The sequence below is a fragment of the Hyla sarda genome, chromosome 6 (genome assembly GCF_029499605.1).
Source record: "Hyla sarda isolate aHylSar1 chromosome 6, aHylSar1.hap1, whole genome shotgun sequence".
Lineage (NCBI taxonomy): Eukaryota > Metazoa > Chordata > Amphibia > Anura > Hylidae > Hyla > Hyla sarda.
The window spans coordinates 65139388-65158015 of NC_079194.1; the positions used below are offsets into that span (position 1 = coordinate 65139388).

General features: G+C 43.4%; 1 protein-coding gene across 3 annotated transcripts in view; it reads left to right on the forward strand.

Moving 5' to 3' along the window:
- Positions 1-909: 909 nt before the first annotated feature.
- RANGAP1 (Ran GTPase activating protein 1) overlaps positions 910-18628 on the forward strand; it is a 70667-nt gene continuing 52948 nt past the window's right edge. For 2 of the 3 annotated variants that reach the window (XM_056524001.1, XM_056524003.1), the window contains exons 1-8: positions 910-1063; positions 10094-10214; positions 10917-11044; positions 12321-12380; positions 12631-12810; positions 14106-14240; positions 14525-14683; positions 14766-14879. In XM_056524001.1, coding sequence (XP_056379976.1) covers positions 10103-10214; positions 10917-11044; positions 12321-12380; positions 12631-12810; positions 14106-14240; positions 14525-14683; positions 14766-14879 — 888 coding nt within the window. In that variant the 5' untranslated portion in view covers positions 910-1063; positions 10094-10102. Of the gene's footprint in view, positions 1064-10072; positions 10215-10916; positions 11045-12320; positions 12381-12630; positions 12811-14105; positions 14241-14524; positions 14684-14765; positions 14880-18628 lie in introns of all 3 variants that reach the window. The other variant, XM_056524002.1, reaches the window with a different exon arrangement.

Below are 18628 nucleotides of genomic sequence, written 5' to 3' on the forward strand. Positions count from 1 at the left end.
TCCGGCATTAGACACGGGTCCTGGCCGTTGATAGCTGCCGGGACCACCCTGCTTGTGTCCCTGCGTCATAGCAAGGGAGCGGGCGTACATGTACACCCTGCGTCTTGAAGAGGTTATGGGAAACTGATGGAAATAAGCATCATCCTTTTGTCACCAGGTGAAAAATAAAAGTCATGTCAATAATTTTTTTCCAATGTTTATTGTGGCAGTGTTTTTCAAACAGCGCGTCTTCAGCTGTTGCAAAACTACAATTGCCAGTATGCCCAGAAAGCCAAAAGCTCTCCGGGCATGCTGGGAGTTGTAGTTTTACAACAGCTGGAGTCACACTGTTTAGAAAGCACTGTATTATGGCAACGAAGTAAAGCAAAAACAATATACATGTGGTATTGCTGTAATCGTACTTTACCGTACGGTGAATGGCATAATTAAAAAAGCCAAAACGCAAATAACAAAAATTTTTTATTTTTTTTCTCATTTGACTAGCAAAAGAAAAACTAAAGTTAATAAAAAAAATCATCATTAAGATATGAAAAAAAGTACAACTTATCCCACGAAAAACAAACCCTCATATGGTTTTTGCAATGGAAAAATAAAAAAAACTTACGCCACTTGGAAGGTGACAATGGAAAAACTAAAACAATTGCTTGGTCATTAAAAAAGAAAAAAAAAAAAAAGACATGCCAGGGAAGGGGTTAATCTTTTTAGTTATTTATTTATATATCTTTAATTTCCGGCGCCATGAATCATAAGCCGCTATCTCTCACCCCACACAACATGGGCGTGCGATTGTGCAATAGAAACTTCGCAATGCAACCACTCCTCCCGCTTCTCGTAGTCATCGCCCAAAGCCTCACGGGACTTGTAGTTTCTTACGCAGACTCAGTGGAGCAGACAAGCGGGAGCCAGAACTACACGTCCCACAAGCCAACGCGGGCGCAGCCGTTGAAAGGCAATTGCTGTTTCAGATAGAGCGAGAAGGAAAAAAAAAAAAAAAAAACCGGTTCGCCATAAGCAGCGTGTGAGGTGACGGCTGAAGACCGGCAAACGGCGATCTGTTATCCCGGTGAGTCCTGTAGCTTCATGTACCGGCTGACAGAGTTACGCGGCGCAGTGTGTAGAGGGGTTTTGGAGCCCTTGGCGGTTTTGGCGGGATACTGACCGGCTCGCAGTCACCGGCCTGTCATCATAAATGGGGAACGAAACGCGTCAAGGCGGCCCCGGCCATAGCCCTGCGGTATCTGTGTGTCCCAGGACAACCATTTATTCAGAGCAGTTTAGAAACTGCTTATTGTGGACAACAATAGTTCTATCTGCCCGTTTGTGTTCTCTAGGATAGGGATGGCCATGTCGCATAAGTAAATGGGGTCATGTGACCCACAAGTGGCCGCAAACTCAACAGTTTTTGCAATCCAGTTCCCATATCAGGTTTTTGATGAAAAACTGATTCCTCAATACCGGACTAAACTGTGTCAAAACGTGTGTACAAATTTTAACCCATATATGGTTGAAATTAGGTTTGAAAAATTATGTCCAGTTGCATCCGTAAAAGAGATGTCCGGTTGCAGCCGTTTAAGAGAAAAAACGTATACGTTTTAACTTTTCATCCCATTTTGAATAAAGTTCCACTTGTTTGATTGAAATTCCAAGAAAAAAAACTGCAAAGTCGAAAACCGTATGGTGAAAGCCGGATGGAACCGTAAGCTCATACAGTTCTGTACGGTTCCCATTGACTCCCATGTTTAAAAAAAAGAACGTTTACGGTTTAATACAGTTTTTCACCAAAAATCGTGGTAGACTACAGTTTGTGGGACTTGGGGGGGAGAATGAATGGACAAAACCGTATAAGACTCAAAACGGACTAAACCGGATGATGTGTTTGACATACGGTTTACAATGTTAAAGGAGTAGTCCAGTGGTGATTCAGTGGTGAGCAACTTATCCCCTATCCTAAGGATAGGGGATAAGTTGCAGATCGCGGGGGGTCCGACCCCTGGGGCCCCCCGCGATCTCCTGTACGGAGCCCCGACAGCCCGCTGGAAGGGGGCGTGTCGACCTCCGCACGAGGCGGCGGCCGACATGCCCCCTCAATACAACTCTATGGCAGAGCCGAAGCGCTGCCTTCGGCAATCTCCGGCTCTGCCATAGAGATGTATTGAGGGGGCGTCGGCCGCCGCCTCGTGCGGGGGTCGACACCCGCTATCTCGGCGGAGAGCCGGGGCCCCGTACAGAGAGATCGCAGGGGGCCCCAGCGGTCGGACCCCCCGCGATCTCAAACTTATCCCCTATCCTTAGGATAGGGGATAAGTTTTTCACCACTGGACTACCCCTTTAAGTCAATGCATACGGTTTTCCATACAGGTTTTTATCATGTAACCGTATACGGGAACTCTATTGCAAAAATGTGGTGTGCATGCACCCTTAGGCTGCGTTCACACAGCCTTCTAGACCTGTTCTGTTGTTCTCCCGTCAAAATTAAAAAGACTTTTTTTTTAAAAACGGATGCAAATGGATGTTATCCGTTTGGATGCGTTTTTGTTCAGTTAACCCCTTTACGACGCAGAACGTAAATATACGTCCTGGTGAGCTGGTACTTAACGCACCAGGATGTACACTTACGTTCTATACATAACCATGAGCGTCGGAGCGATGCTCGTGTCATGTGCGGCAGGTCCCGGCTGCTGATAGCATCCAGGGACCCGCCCGTAATGGCATCTGCAGCATTGCGGACACTAAAATGGATGATCGGATCGCCCGCAGCGCTGCCGCGACGATCCTGTCATCCAGGACGGCAGACGGCGGTCTCCTCACCTGCCTCCGCTGCCTTCCACGGGTTTTCTGCTCTGGTCTGCGATCGAGCAGACCAGAGCAGAAGATGACCGATAACACTGATCAGTGCTATGTCCTATTCATAGCACTGAACAGTATTAGCAATCGAATGATTGCTATAAATAGTCCCCCAATAAAAACATAAATTGTCCCATTTTCCCTATTTCACCCCCAAAAAGTGTAAAAAAATAAATAAATAAATAAAATATATATATATATATATTTTTATATATACATATTTGGTATCGCCGTGTGCATAAATATCCAGTACGGTGAACGTTAAAAAATAAATAAAAAAATAAAATAAAAAATAGCTACTTTTTTATAACATTTTATTCCCAAAAATTTTTTATAAGAAATGTATAAAAAGTTTTTTTTTTTTAAAGTACAGATTACGGGGAAAAAAATTAGCCCTCATACCGCCATTTATACGGAAAAAGGAAAAAGTTATAGGTCTTCAAAATAGGGGGATTTTAAACATACTAATTTGGTTAAACAGTTTGCGATTTTTTTTTTTTTTTTTTTTTTTGCGCGATAGTAATAGAACAGTAGGTTATCATGGGTATCATTTTAATCGTATTGACCCAAAGAATAAAGAACACGTCATTTTTACCGTAAATTGTACGGCGTGAAAACAAAACCTTCCAAACTTTGCAAAATTGCGGTTTTCTTTTTAATTTCCTCACACAAAAAGTATTTTTTTGGTTGCGCCAAACATTTTATGGTAAAGTGAGTGATGGGATTACAACGGACATCTGGTCGCGCAAAAAACAAGCCCTCATACTAGTCTGTGGATGAAAATATTAAAGTTATGTTTTTTTGAAGGGGAGGAGGAAAAAACGAAAACATAAAATTGTCTGAGTCTTTAAGGCCCAAATGGGCTGCGTCCTTAACCCCTTAAGGACTCAGGGTTTTTCCGTTTTTGCACTTTCGTTTTTTCCTCTTTACCTTTTAAAAATCATAACCCTTTCAATTTTCCACCTAAAAATCCATATTATGGCTTATTTTTTGTGTCCCCAATTCTACTTTGCAGTGACATTAGTCATTTTACCCAAAAATGCACGGCGAAACGGAAAAAAAAAAAATTGTGCGACAAAATCGAAGTAAAAAAAGCCATTTTGTAAATTTTGGGGGCTTCCGTTTCTACGCAGTGCATATTTAGGTAAAAATTACACCTTATCATTATTCTGTAGGTCCATACGGTTAAAATGATACCCTACTTATATAGGTTTGATTTTGTCGCACTTCTGGAAAAAAATCATAACTACATGCAGGAAAATTTATACGTTTAAAAATTTCATCTTCTGACCCCTATAACTTTTTTATTTTTCCACGTATAGGGTGGTATGAGGACTCATTTTTTGCGCCATGATCTGAAGTTTTTATCGGTATGATTTTTGTTTTGATCGGACTTTTTGATCACTTTTTATAAATTTTTTTTAATGGTATAAAAAGTGACCAAAATACACTTTTTTGGACTTTGGAATTTTTTTGCGCATACGCCATTGACCGTGCGGTTTAATTAATGATATATTTTTATAGTTCGGACATTTACGCACGCGGCGATACCACATATGTTTATTTTTATTTATTTTTACACTTTTTTTTTTTTTTTTTATGGGAAAAGGGGGGTGATTCAAACTTTTATTAAATGACCTTTATTAACATAGGGACCTATAACACTGCACACACTGATCTCTCATCCTGATCACAGGCGGGTATTAACACGCCTGTGATCAGTGTTATCGGCGCTTGACTGCTCCTGCCTGGATCTCAGGCACGGAGCAGTCATTCGCCGATCGGACACCGAGGAGGCAGGTAAGGGCCCTCCCGGTGTCCGGTCAGCTGTTCGGGACGCCGCGATTTCACCGCGGCGGTCCCGAACAGCCCGACTGAGCAGCCGGGTCACTTTCGCTTTAGAAGCGGCGGTCCTAAAGGGTTAATACCGCACATCGCCGCGATCGGCGATGTGTGGTATTATCCACAGGTCCCCGCCGTTGATGAGCGCCGGGACCGACGCGATATGATGCGGGATTGCGGCGCGATCCCGCTTCATATCGCGGGAGCCGGCGCAGGATGTAAATATACGTCCTGCGTCGTTAAGGGGTTAAACAAAAAAAATTTATTTTGTTCTGAGCATGCTCAAAGGTAAAACCGCATCAAAAAAACTGATGACATTAAAGGCTCATCCGTTTTCCATAGACTTCAATGTTACATTTTCTGTATCCGTTTTTTTGGGACAGAAGAAAAAATACTGCATGTGCCGTAAAAAAATCGGAAATGTGTGCAAATGGATTGTAAAAAAAAATCCCATTGACATGAATGGAATTTTCAAAAAAACGTTTTGAATCCATTTACAGCCTGCAAAAAAGGAAACAAAGCGGGGACAGACGGCACCTGTCTGTCCCCATTTTTTTTTTTTTCCGGTTTAGGTTCCGTTGTTGCTGCTTGTAAAGCGAGGGGATATTTTTGACAACACTTTCACATCCCTTTGCTCCCGTCTGCGCTAATTCCTTTCTTTTTTATTTTTTTTATTGGAGAAAATGCGGTGCATGCAGTATTTTGTCTCCTGTCCAAAATAACTGAAGAAAAAAACGGATACAGTAAATTTAACATTGAAGTCTATGGAAAACAGACGAGCCTTCAATGTCATCCATTTCTTCATGCTCAGAACCAAAAAATATATTTTTTGTTTGTTTGGGCTGCGTTCACACGGCCGTCTAGACCCGTCCCGTTCTTCTCCAGTCAAAAATAAAAACGGACTTTTAAAAAAAAAAAAAAAAAAAAACAGATGACAACGGGTGGAAAACTTTTTTTTTTTTTTTTGTTTAAATTAACTGGTGCCAGAAAGTTAAACAGATTTGTAAATGACATCTATTAAAAAAATCTTTACCCTTCCAGTAGTTTTTAGCTGCTGTATACTACAGAGGAAATTCTTTTCTTTTTGAATTTCTTTTTTGTCTTGTCCACACTGCTCTCTGCTGACACCTCTGTCCGTGTCAGGAACTGTCCAGAGCAGCATAGGTTTGCTATGGGGATTTTCTCCTGCTCTGGACAGTTCCTGATAAGGGCATCAGGTGTCAGCAGAGAGCACTGTGGACAAGACAAAAAAGAAATTCAAAAAGAAAAGAATTTCCTCTGTAGTATACAGCTGCTAAAAAGTACTGGAAGGGTAAAGATTTTTTAATAGAAGTTATTTACAAATTTGTTTAACTTTCTGGCACCAGTTAATAAAATAAAAATAAAAAATCCTGGGAGTTGTAGTTTTGGAACAGCTGGAGGCACCCTGGTTGGGAAACACTGCCTTAGTATGTAGAATTGTTATATCCAATACAGATGTTTGCAATCCCCATTATACCATCTGTTCTAATCATGGTGAGTATGACCCAGATCCTTACTAAATACCACTGATCCTGCAGCTATTATATATTCTAATTGTTTCTAAATATAGTAACATAGTAAATATGGACGTGTGGTGACGATATCAGTTATAGCATCAATTCTTGAATCGCTCTAATTGTCATAATGGATAGAACTTAGATGGGTATCGGTAATGATGCAGCAGCTCCATATATTGTGACTTCTGTATATGCGGCAGCAACATCCACAGTACTGGTGCCTGAATGTGACGACAACTTGAGTTGTCATTATGGAACAATTCTTTTAGGGTAGAGTCACTCGTAGCATAACCTGCCAACCTGTGCTGGCAAAGTCTATGGGAGTAATAATGAACACCCTTACACTTTGCCAGCACTGAAACTCGCGGTGCCGTACTTAGGGGTCACACGTACCATAAGGGTTGGGTTACACGTACTGTATTTTGCTGCTTATTTTCTGCAGCTTCACTTCAATGGGCAGGGAAATATGCAGCAACAAATGAGCATCAAAATACAGTACATGTAACCCAACTAGGGATGTCCCGATACTAGTATCGGTATCGGGGCCGATACTCGGCATTTGCATAGTATTGTGGACTTGTTCAATGTCCCCGATACGATGTCCGATACCTGCTGGTGTGCGGCCCCGCTCTGCTGTTCCGTTCTCCCGATCGCATCGTGGCGTCCTATGGAGGAGCATGTGACACACACGTCACTCCTCCTCCCCTGCACCCAGCGTAACCCTACGGAGGTAGCAGAGGGACGTATATGTCATAGACTCCTCCATAGGACGCCATGATGCCATCGGGAGAACGGGACAGGAGCGGCAGCACCCGACAGAGGACAACCACAGGTGAGCTGTCTACAAGATGAGGGGGGTCCTTCTGTCTATATGGGGGGGGGCTGCTGTCTACAAGGGGGACAAGAGGAAGTTCTGTCTACGGGGGGGGGGGCTGCTGTCTGTAAGGGGGACAAGAGGGGGTGCTGTCTACAAGGGGGGGCTGCGGTCTACAGGGGTACTGCTACTAATGTCTGCATCTATCTATGCTACCTACAAGGGGATACTCCCTACTATTAAAGACCATCTTACAGCAGAGTCACCTGCACTAACTTCAATTTATAGGTAGGTAGTGCAGGTGACCCGGTTTCTACCGCTGCTCACCATGTGGACATCAGCGCAATCACTCCGGAGACATCTGTCTCGCCGCCTGCAAATTCCCTGTTCTGTCCAATGGAGAAGAGAGAAATCTTGGCTCATACTACAGCAGCCGCCTCCATTGTACACAACAAGGACCCACATATCAGCACGGTAAGCAGCGCCTGAAACCGGGTCACCCTGCTGTCAGATTCCCTTTAAAATAAAAGTACTTGTACTTGTTATCGGCGAGTACTAGAATTAAAGTATCAGTACTTGTACTCTGTCTTAAAAAAATAAAAATAAAAAATGGTATCGGGACATAAACCCAACCCTTATGGTGCGGTCACCCTTACATTATCCGCTGTGTTTTCCGCAGAGGAAATTCGGCTTGCGGATTTTGCTCTGCAGAATTCAGCAAGCAGATTTGCTGCAGACACATTGAAGTCATTGGGTAGCAGCATAAACCCGCAACGAATTATGTACATGTGAAAGTCCTCTTAGGCGCCTTTTACACTACAAAATTACTCAGTTTTAGAGATCCGTACGAAGTTCAGCTGTAAAACGGCAGGTACAAAATCCTTTACGGCCGGTAGAAAATTCCATTATAGTCTATGGGATTTTTCTAATAGCCGTTTTAACCCGTTAAAGCCCATTATTTTGTGACAAAAGATAGTAACGGGAAAAATAGTGGATGCGCTATTTCTCCCGTTACTATCTTCCATCACAAAATAACGTCCGTTATTAATAATGGGCGATAACAGGTTAAAACGGCTATTAGAAAAATCCCATAGACTATAATGGGATTATCTAACGGCCGTATAGGATTTTGTAACTGCCTTTTTACAGCTGATTTTCGGACGGAACTTTGTACGGATCTTTAAAACTAAGTAATTTTGTAGTGTGAAAGAAGCCTTAAAGGGGTATCCTAGGCCAAAACTTTTTTATATATATCTATATCTATCTATATCTATATCTATATCTATCTATATCTATCTATATCTATCTATATCTATCTATATCTATCTATATCTATCTATATCTATCTATATCTATCTATATCTATCTATATCTATCTATATCTATCTATATCTATCTATATCTATCTATATCTATCTATATCTATCTATATCTATATCTATATCTATCTATCTATATCTATCTATCTATATCTATCTATCTATATCTATCTATCTATATCTATCTATCTATATCTATCTATATCTATCTATATCTATCTATATCTATCTATATCTATCGGCTCCTGAAAGTTAAACAGATTTATAAATTACTTCTATTAAAAAATCTTAATCCTTCCAGTACTTATCAGCAGCTGTTATGATCCACAGGAAGTTCTTTTGTTTTTGAATTTCTTTTCTGCCTGGCCACAGTGCTCTCTGCCCATTTTAGGAACTGTCCGGAGCAAGATAGGTTTTGTATGGGGATTTTCCTCTGCTCTGGACAGTTCCTGACATGGATAGAGGTGTCAGCAGAGAGCACTTTGGTCAGACAGAAAGGAAATTAAAAAAGAAAAGAACTTCCTGGGGATTATAGCAGCACCTGATAAGTACTGGAATGATTAAGATTTTTAATAGAAGTAGTTTACAAATCTGAAAAAAGCAAAAAAAAGCCAGCAAGTAAAACGTCCGTCTTTATTCAGGGTTCTTCCTTTAAAAGCCTTCACGGTGGCAGACAAACAGTGAACATGTCAAAAATATGAAATATTGCACAAACAAAGGGGGGTCCCAAGCCATGCTTGGGACCCCCCTTTGTTTGTGCAATATTTCATATTTTTCATATGTTCACTGTTTGTCTGCCACCGTGAAGGCTTTTAAGGAAGAACCCTGAATAAAGACGGATGTTTTACTTTTACTTGCTGGCTTTTTTGCTTTTTTCTACTTGTCTGGAGGTAGCCGCGGAAGTCCCAGGTGAGCTGAGATTTCCAATTTTTTTCCTCTAATTTACAAATCTGTTTAACTTTTTGGCACCAGTTGATTTAAAAAAAAAAAGAAAAAAAAATATAAGTAATTATAATAATTTTTTCCAGTGGAGTACCCCTTTTAAAGGGAAATTTTCATCTGTATAAATTTTCCCAAACCATGGGCAGCATGAGTACAATACCAACACACTTTGATTCCCTCTATAACAGGCATTTCAGTGATATATAAAAAAAAGTGCCAACAGGACCCTGATAAGTAGTCAATGGGGTGTTTCTTGGCAGCTGAGTAACGCATCAATACCTATCCACAAATAAGGTGAGATGCGCCGCTGAGGGAGGGGGGGCAATGCGACTGCAGGGACCAACCCCCTGGAACCCTGCACCTGTTTCATGCTGCCTGTAGTTTAGGCATCACAAAACAGAAGACTGGTCCCCTTTAAGTGCTGAATGATAGATCTGTAGTGATTCTGCATGTTGTTCAGCAGAAGGCAGCCCAGGGAGTGTTCTGCCATGGTGAACTAGATCTATGACTTCCCTGGTCTGATAACAGATGTATACAGTAATAAAGCACTGGTGTGGATAGAATGGGATCAGTTGTTGTTGGCCACAAATCAGGCCTCGGTCTGCCCAAACAAGAACCTTTCTTTTCAATGACAAATGGTTAAGGGTTGTTTAAAGCTGTAAAACTTTTTCAATTCACAGAGACCTATCCTCTAAGAAATCCTGTCAAGTAAAATCTTGTGATAATACTGTAGATTATATTTATAATTTTTTTTTTTTTTTGCATTCTTATAGCCTTTGTTTTCTGTTCCTCAGCAATACAACATGGCATCTGAAGACATTTCACAGTTGGCTGATTCCCTGGCAAAGACCAAGGTGGGAGGAGGAGAGCTGAGCTTTAAAGGGAGAACTCTGAAGCTGAACACGGCACAAGATGGTAAGCGCCATTGTATGCGCAGAGCCTGACATCTTACTGACTCGCACAAGAGGCCTTATCACATTTTCCACGTGTTATTGCTGAACAGCATTTATTTCCTGAAGGTGAAAAAAAGCAAACAAAAAAAAATCTAAATCCGACCTTTTTCAAGTAGTTTTAGGTTTTCATATCCCTAATAAAGACTTCACATTGTAATATGAGCAAGAGTGTTTTTCCCATTTCCCTTTGATGGAACTATTTGGTACATGACATGAAGTTTATCGGGGCACTCCCTGACATTATATTTTACAGAAATGTGCTTGTTACCTATCTGTTCTAAAGCATGTCTTTTTTTAATTTTTTTATTGCTGTATTTTAATGGGGTATTCCAGCCAAAGACACTTTATCTGAAGGATCCGGGATAAGATGTCTGATCGCTGGAGGCACACCGCTGGGACCCCCCGCAATCTCTGTGTAGCACCTTCTGAGTTTCCGGGACTGGAGACCTGACTTCACACCACACCCCCTCCATTCATGTCTAAGGGCCGTCACACCCCTTCCCATAGATATGAATGGAGGGGGCGTGGCGTGAGGCCAAGTCTCCCATCCCAGAAACGCAGGTTTCCGAGACTGGAGCTGCAGCCCCGCACAGAATGCGGGCGCTGTACGGGGATCGCAGAAGGAATACCCCTTTAACTTTTTTTTATCTCTCTCTATTTGCAGCGGAGGAAGTTGTGCAAGAAATTGAAGGATTTGAAGGACTTCAAGCACTGCGTCTTGAAGGTAACACTGTGGGTGTTGAAGCTGCAAAAGCCATAGCAAAGTCTTTGGAGAAGAAGACCGACCTCACGGTGAGTTTGGGGTCACAACAACTTGCTTGTTTATGGGACTAGGTGTAGAGGACCCCTTTTTTAAATTGAATGTCAATCTGTACTACTGTATGTGAGGGCAGTACTGCCATGTGTATAGGATAGAAGAGATTTAGGAATTTATTTATTTAACTTGGTGTTTGTTGCGAAGTACCACACGTCATTAAAGCTATATGTTTATATGTGTCGGCACAGCTCCCTACATGCACATAAAACATATCCATGAAGGTTCCATTTTACATGGAAGAAAGGCAAGAGTGTCTCTGTGGCCACTATATGTTGAAGGGGTGATGTCTGCCATTTGGTGGCTAGACAGTGGTGTACATCAGAGCTTTAACTTGGAGGTACCGTATTTTTCGCCCTATAGGACGCACCGGCATATAAGACGCACCCAATTTTAAAGGTGCAAAATCTAGAAAAAAAAGTTTCTGAACCCAACAGTGATCTTCAATCTGCAGACCTCCAGTTGTTGCAAAACTACAATTCCCAGCATGCCCGGACAGCCGTTGGCTGTCCAGGCATGCTGGGAGTTGTAGTTTTTGCAACATCTGGAGGTCCGCAGGTTGAAGACCACTGGTAGGAGGTAATACTCGCGTGTCCCCGCCGCTCCGGACCCGTCACCGCTGCCCTGGATGTCGCTCTATCGCTGTCGCCACGTCCCCGTGGTGTCCCCAGACGCTCCAGACGTCTTCTGCCCTGGGATCCACGCTCTCAGTCGCCATCATCACGTCGCTACGCATGCCGCTCCTATTTGATGACGGGACGTCGTGTGCGACGACGTGATGACGACGGAGAGCGCCGGCCATGCAGGGGATCCCGGCACGGAGCAGGCACCGAGGAGGCAGGTAAGGTCCCTCCCTGTGTCCTGTAAGCTGTTCGGGACGCCGCGATTTCACCGCGGCGGTCCCGAACAGCCTGACTGAGTAGCCGGGTTAGTGTCACTTTTGCTTCAGACGCGGCGGTCAGCTTTGATCGCCGCGTCTGAAGGGTTAATACAGGGCATCACCGCGATCGGTGATGTCCTGTATCAGCCGCAGGGTCCCAGCAGTTGATGGCCGCAGGGACCCACCCGATAGGTGTGTATTCGGCGTATAAGACGCACCAACTTCCCCCCCCTCCCCCCCCCCCAGTTTTGGGGAAGAAAAAGTGCGTCTTATACAGCGAAAAATACGGTATATGCCTGAATTTAATTTTTTATAGCCGACTAGCCATGTAGTTTATAATTTATTTGGTACCTGATAGTTTATTTTCCTTCCAGAGGTGTCATTGGAGTGATATGTTCACCGGGAGATTGAGATCTGAAATTCCTCCAGCGCTGGTAAGCATGTTAATCTATGGCCCACAACTTTATCACAGTTTAATACAAATGTTTGGTTTACAGAGAAATATCATTCTCAGGCCATGTTCACACACTTAAACAGCTAGAAGAAAAACTAAACAAATGCAAAAAAAAAACGCCTAAAACATGCTGCTTTTATGGCTCTAAGTAAAAAACAAAAAACACCAGTGTGAATGTAGCCTCAATGTTTGTGGATTGTGCATTTGTAGCTGCCCATCTTTTCTTACAGATTTCTTTAGGTGAAGCCTTAATAACCGCTGGTGCACAGCTGACAGAACTGGATTTGAGTGACAATGCGTTTGGACCTGATGGTGTGCGAGGATTTGAGGCGCTGCTCAAGAGTCCCTCCTGCTACACACTGCAAGAACTCAGACTAAACAACTGCGGCATGGGGATTGGTGGAGGAAAGGTACTGAGATTCCATTTTTATGTGAGAGCACTAACACATACAGTGTGGGAAATGAAATGCACAGCACATGTATCAATAAGCAGTTTCAGTCTAATAATATGGACGATATAGTTAAATAAATAGCACTATTGTAGTGGATCATATTCAATATTGTTATGTGTTTCACGTGCTAGTCTTACGTAAAATCCAGCTGCCTTTACATTTGCCAGATATGTGGCTTCCTTAGGTGGCTCTGACTGAAATCTACAGCAGCTTGTAGATTTTAGCTAAATGTATGCCTGTTTGCACAAGTTTTAGTAAATCTAGCAGGCACAGGAGACCCTGCCTCTCTCTGCTAAGCCCACCTACTTGGTAAGCTAAACACGGCTCAAAGTTGTAAAATGTCATACGTTTTGCAGGTAAATGGGAAGTATTTGAAATATCTGATTTTGTTACTTCTGTGAGGGTGTACATATACAGTGATCCCTCAACATACAATAGTTTCAACATACAATGGTCTTTTCTGGACCATTGTAACTTGAAACCAGACTCACCATACAATGTACAGACAGTCCAGATCTGTGAAATGTGCCACAACTGGAGGAATTGACCAATCAGAACTGGCATTTTACTGGTAAATCACCTCTATTACTGAAGTACAAGCACTGACTGGCTGTCTGGTAGCGCCCCCTACAGTACATGGAGGAACTACAAGTTCCTTACTACTCCTTACCTGTGCCAGGATTAGCTGCTCCTTTGGACACCAAGTAAGGGTGGCCCCATTTGGGACACTGTGTGTACTGTATAGGACCCTGAAGAAGCTCCTGTCCTCTACATAAACCATTGTTTCCCAACCAGGGTGCTTCCAGATGTTGCAAAACTACAACTCCCAGCATGCCCAAACAGCCAACGGCTGTCCGGGCATGCTGGGAGTTGTAGTTTTGCAACAGCTGGAGGCATCCTGGTTGGGAAACACTTACATAGACAGTGATTACAGCTCCCAGCAGTTCTTTTTTACTTTTATCTGTAAGGACTTACTTTATCTATATTAGTTATCTACTTATTTTTTCTTTAATCCTTTTCCTATTTTTTAATCCTTTTCCTATTTTTGAATGACATTTTGGTGGCTTCAGAACCAATTACCAGGTTTCCATAGAGTTCTGGTCTCAACATACAATGGTTTCAACATACAATGGTCGTCCTGGAACCAATTAATATTGTAACTTGAGGGACCACTGTACTGCTGAAAATCTATGTGCTGGTGACCTGTATTACTTTGTTTTTCTGTATACTTATCTTGCCTGTGTTTCCTGCAGATTCTGGCTGCAGCACTTATCGAGTGCCGAAAAAAGTCCAGTTCTATTGGCAAACCCCTGTCTCTGAAAATATTTGTGGCTGGAAGAAATCGCTTAGAAAATGATGGTGCCACCGCTTTGGCAGAGGCATTTAGGGTATGTGCAGTTTGTGCATCATTTCTAGAGGTTTTTCTGGAAAATCATTGCATATTCTGTATACTAGATTTTTGGGGATAAAACGTTGATCCAGGGATTTACTCGTGTTGCCATATTGGAGAAGAGAAGAACTTTTTGCCTCTGTTATAGAGCAGTTGGCTTCAGCCTCATAGGGGAATTTTTGCCTTCCTCTGGATCAACACAGTAGGTTTATAGTTTATGGTCCATTACTACTTCTCCATTAAATGTTTTTTTTTATTTTTTTTCCTTCTTTTTGTCCCTAGTTAATAGGCACCTTAGAGGAAGTACACATGCCCCAGAATGGAATAAACCATGCTGGCATTACTGCATTGGCTGAAGCCTTTAAAGAGAATCCACTGCTGAAAGTTATTAATCTCAACGACAATACATTTACAGATAAAGGAGGCATTGCTATGGCAGAGGTAATATTTCCCTGTACTTGTTATGAATCCCCTTTTATAAGTCAGTGAGTTTGAGTTTTAGAAATTGAATTTCTTCTTTTAGGCATTAAAGACTTTAAGGCAAGTGGAGCAAATCAATTTTGGGGATTGCTTGGTGCGCTCTAAAGGAGCACTGGCCATTGCTGCTGCCCTGAGAGAGGGGTTACATAAAATAAAGGTATGTACTATGTCTGTTTCATTTCGATAGAAGCCTAGTTAAAGGTAGAAATAAACTAGAAGTTTGTTGTTTTAAAGGGATATTCTCATTTCCGCAATTTGTCCCCTATTGTCAGGATAGGGGATAGCTTGCGGATTAGTGGTGGTCCAACTGGTGGGACCCCCGCTGATCCCAACCAAGAGCATTGTAAAGTTGAAGTCCTGAATGAACAGAGGGGACTGCACATCTGAGCCCACAGCTCCATTTATTCTCTATTGGCCTTCCAAAAGTTGGGTATCACAGTGCACAATTCAGGAGGAAGGACAACACTGTATGAAGCTGTGCATGTACTGCTATAGAACAGTGATCTGCAACCTGTGGCTCTGCAGCTGCTGCAGCACTAAAATTCCCAACATGTCCTGACAGCCAAAAGCTATACTATAGCAGTACATGCACTTTGTGTTACTGTCCCTCATGCATGGTAGTTGTCATTGCCTGTTGGGAGTTGTACTACTGCACCAACTACAGAGCCACAGGTTGCAGATGACTGCTATAGCACATCCTACTAAAAGTTGTAGTTTTGGATCAGTTTTGGCTTTCGGCCAAGCACTTCCTAAATTCTCTGTTTTTATGTCATTGCATCAATGAATAAGATTATACGACAAGTGATAAAAGAGGGCTGGTCAAGTAGTTTTCAGTTTCGGCTAAGCATATCCAAAATTTTTGCAGCCGCATCTTTATACAAGTTCCCTGGCTTCCCCATGTGCTCCTTACTGCATGAGGCCGGCTCCGGGGGCGGTGTTCTTCCAGCGTGCCCTCTTGTGGCCATCAATTATATTGCACCCTGGATTTTTTCATTTTTGTGGGCTCCCCCTTGTGGCAACCAAGCGCTACTACAGCCTTGGTCTGTGACATCTGTTTTTATCAGTTTCATATCTGCAAGGACCCTTTTCTTGGGACGGTATTGGGGGCCGCTTTATTCCTTCAGTCGCCCTGTATATTGTCAGTTGAGGCATGCCTCTGGCGTATCTATTTTCTGCACAATCCCTTGGAAATTGTCGGGAATATATTCTGTTACTGTTCCCCCCCCTTTAACGCTGTGCTGTGCCGTGCCCGGCACGACTACGGACAAATTCCAGTCCCACCCGGTATGGCCATGGTCCCTATGCCAGATAGCAGACACTGTCTGCATGGTTTTCTACCCCGCCAGGTCACCTTCCCCATTCTGGCTGCTCCCGCGGCTACAGTCCGGTGACTCATTTTCCAGGTGAGATTCCAAAGAGAGTGTCTCGGTGGTTTCATTGGATCTTTTATACATGCCTGTCAGACTGTCTACATGTTTCCTCTTCCCCACACATTATTCATCTCTTGCATCTGCGACTGCAGTCCTGGTGTGTGCGCCATTAGGAGATGGAGTGTGGGCATTTCCTGCAAATTCCATGGACTTTAACAGAAACTGCAGTATTCCCTGTTCCTCTTTCTAAGAGTGTAAGGTTGGTCTGCTTGGGGCATGGTTGTGACACACCGTTGGGTGCTGAGCTGTCTTCCATGCTGCCGGACTTTTGGATGTCTGCGTTTTCTTTCGCGTCTGCAGTGTTGGTACTTCACTATTATCATGCGGTAACAATGTCGGTGTCCCTACATATGCTAGGCCACTCTGCACGTGTAGAGCCCACCTTCCTTTTTTTCGGTGTGCTCTGCCTCTGGCCTTCCTGTGATCTTGTTTCCGATGGTTGAGCACCTTTGTTCTGGCATGGGGCATGATGGGGCGACAGTCGGTTCAGCCCACCTCTATGCCTCCCAGTATCTATCCTGGACTCCTGTGCGGGATGGTTCAGACGCCGGCCCTGTTGCCTTGAAATTTACCAGGATGGCTCAGTTGACATCCTTGTGGTCAAGGGTTTTACCACGTTGGGGGTTTTCCTCTCAACGCTCTGGTTACTGTGGGGGCGTGTACTTCTTTCATTCGTAGTCACGTCTTTGTATCTTTGCCCAGCATCAGTGTCCAGATTTCCGATCTCTTTGGGGACACAAATTAGCTCCTCCATTCCTCGATATATTGTTGCAGGGATCCTGGGGACTACGTCCACTTAGTACGTTGCCTCCTTGCCTTTGGGCGGCATTTCCCTGCTCCAGTAGTGCCTGGCACATTTGACCATCCCCTTTCCACAGCTTGGCTTGGTCTGGGCCTGGTTTTAATCGGGACCTCCCCTTGTTTTCCCCTCCTCTATATAGGCGGGGTACCTGGTTGGGCCCTTGTTTTTTTGCTGAGAGCAATCAACTGAGCTGAATACTTCTGCAGCCTGGCTTTCTGTCTGTTTCTTGGTTATCTACTGCTGCTCATGCAGTCTTGGCACTTTCCTCTGTTGGAGGAGTTTATGCGATCTTGTATGGCTCGGCGACAGCCAGTCTAGCACCGTCTGTTGTTTAGGTCCTGCCATTTCTCTCTCCCTCCTGATCTCCCTGAAGGGGTTTGTTCTCCTTCCCTTTGTCGGTGTCAGCTGCGCTGAACTGACACAACAGTCTTCTGGAGTTACCTTCCATTTTGTTCCCCCTTCATTCCCATCCTGACGGGATGTTGCTTCAGTCCGCTCAGACCGCTGGGGTCCATATCTGGTTAGTTTCCTTGTCTTGGACACTATTCTAGTATGCTTTGGCGTGCCTTCTTTTCTAGATCGTCCCTTCAGATTCTTTGGGCCTTAGTGATGGTTGAGGTCTCGGGCATGTGTAGCTCTCCTGGCCAGACTTCTCCGTGATCCCATTGTGGGGGGGTCTTTCCCGGAGCGTTTCTCGGCCGATGGGTTTACGTACCCTTCAGGTGTGAGTCTTCCAGGAGACCAGGGCTGTGGAGCCGGTAGATAAATGTTCCAACTCCGCAGTTTTTTGTACTTCCGACTCCTCTGTATTAATATGCGAATGTATTTATAAACACAGTTGAATCCAAGAAGCTGTTCCACCAAGTTCTTCTAAGCTCTTCTAGCAGAGAGAGAGAGGTAGTTGGGCAGAAGCTGCTGCCTTCTCCTTTTTGTGTGCTGATCTGCTGAAGATAGGGCAGTGGGAGGATCCAGGAAGGGGCATTTTTATTATAAAACATGATTTTCTTAGTAGAATCCCATAGTCATGTTTAAAGTTTAAGCTAACAATCGGAGTTTACAAGTTTTTATAGCCTTAGCTGAATGGCAGCAGTTTTTCCATTGGTTTACAGCTTCAGTCTTGAACTATTGACCCTCCATTCCCTTCACTTATACAAGTGTCTCTAGTCCTGCAAAAAACATATTTACTTAATCCCTTATCAGTGAGAGGCCATGGGTTCCCTGTAACAGCAGAACACAACACTATAAAGTATTGCCGCTTCTAATTGTGCGTTGTGTGCCATATAGTGAAGCACATGAAAAGCATGCTTCTTCACGGTCACTTAACATGTTCGTTTTGTGGTTACGTGAGGCACTGCATGTATTGCTCTTTATTCCTACAGTAGAGAAGTCATTAATTATAACTTTTTGTGAATTGGGACAGTTAAACTTGCTTATTTTTAAATTCCAATCTAAATTTAGTAGGAGTCGGTGCATTGTTTGCCGACTCCAGGTACCCAAAAATTTTTTGACTCCACAGCACTGCAGGAGACGCAGGAACCTCCGATTTCCATGTCAGTCACACTGGGTTCTGAGATGCTCATTTTCAGGGTCTTCAGCTCCTTTTTGCCCATTTTTCCTTCCATGTACGTCTTCCAAGTGACTCAGGAGCCTACAGTTCCCATGTCTGTCTCTCCG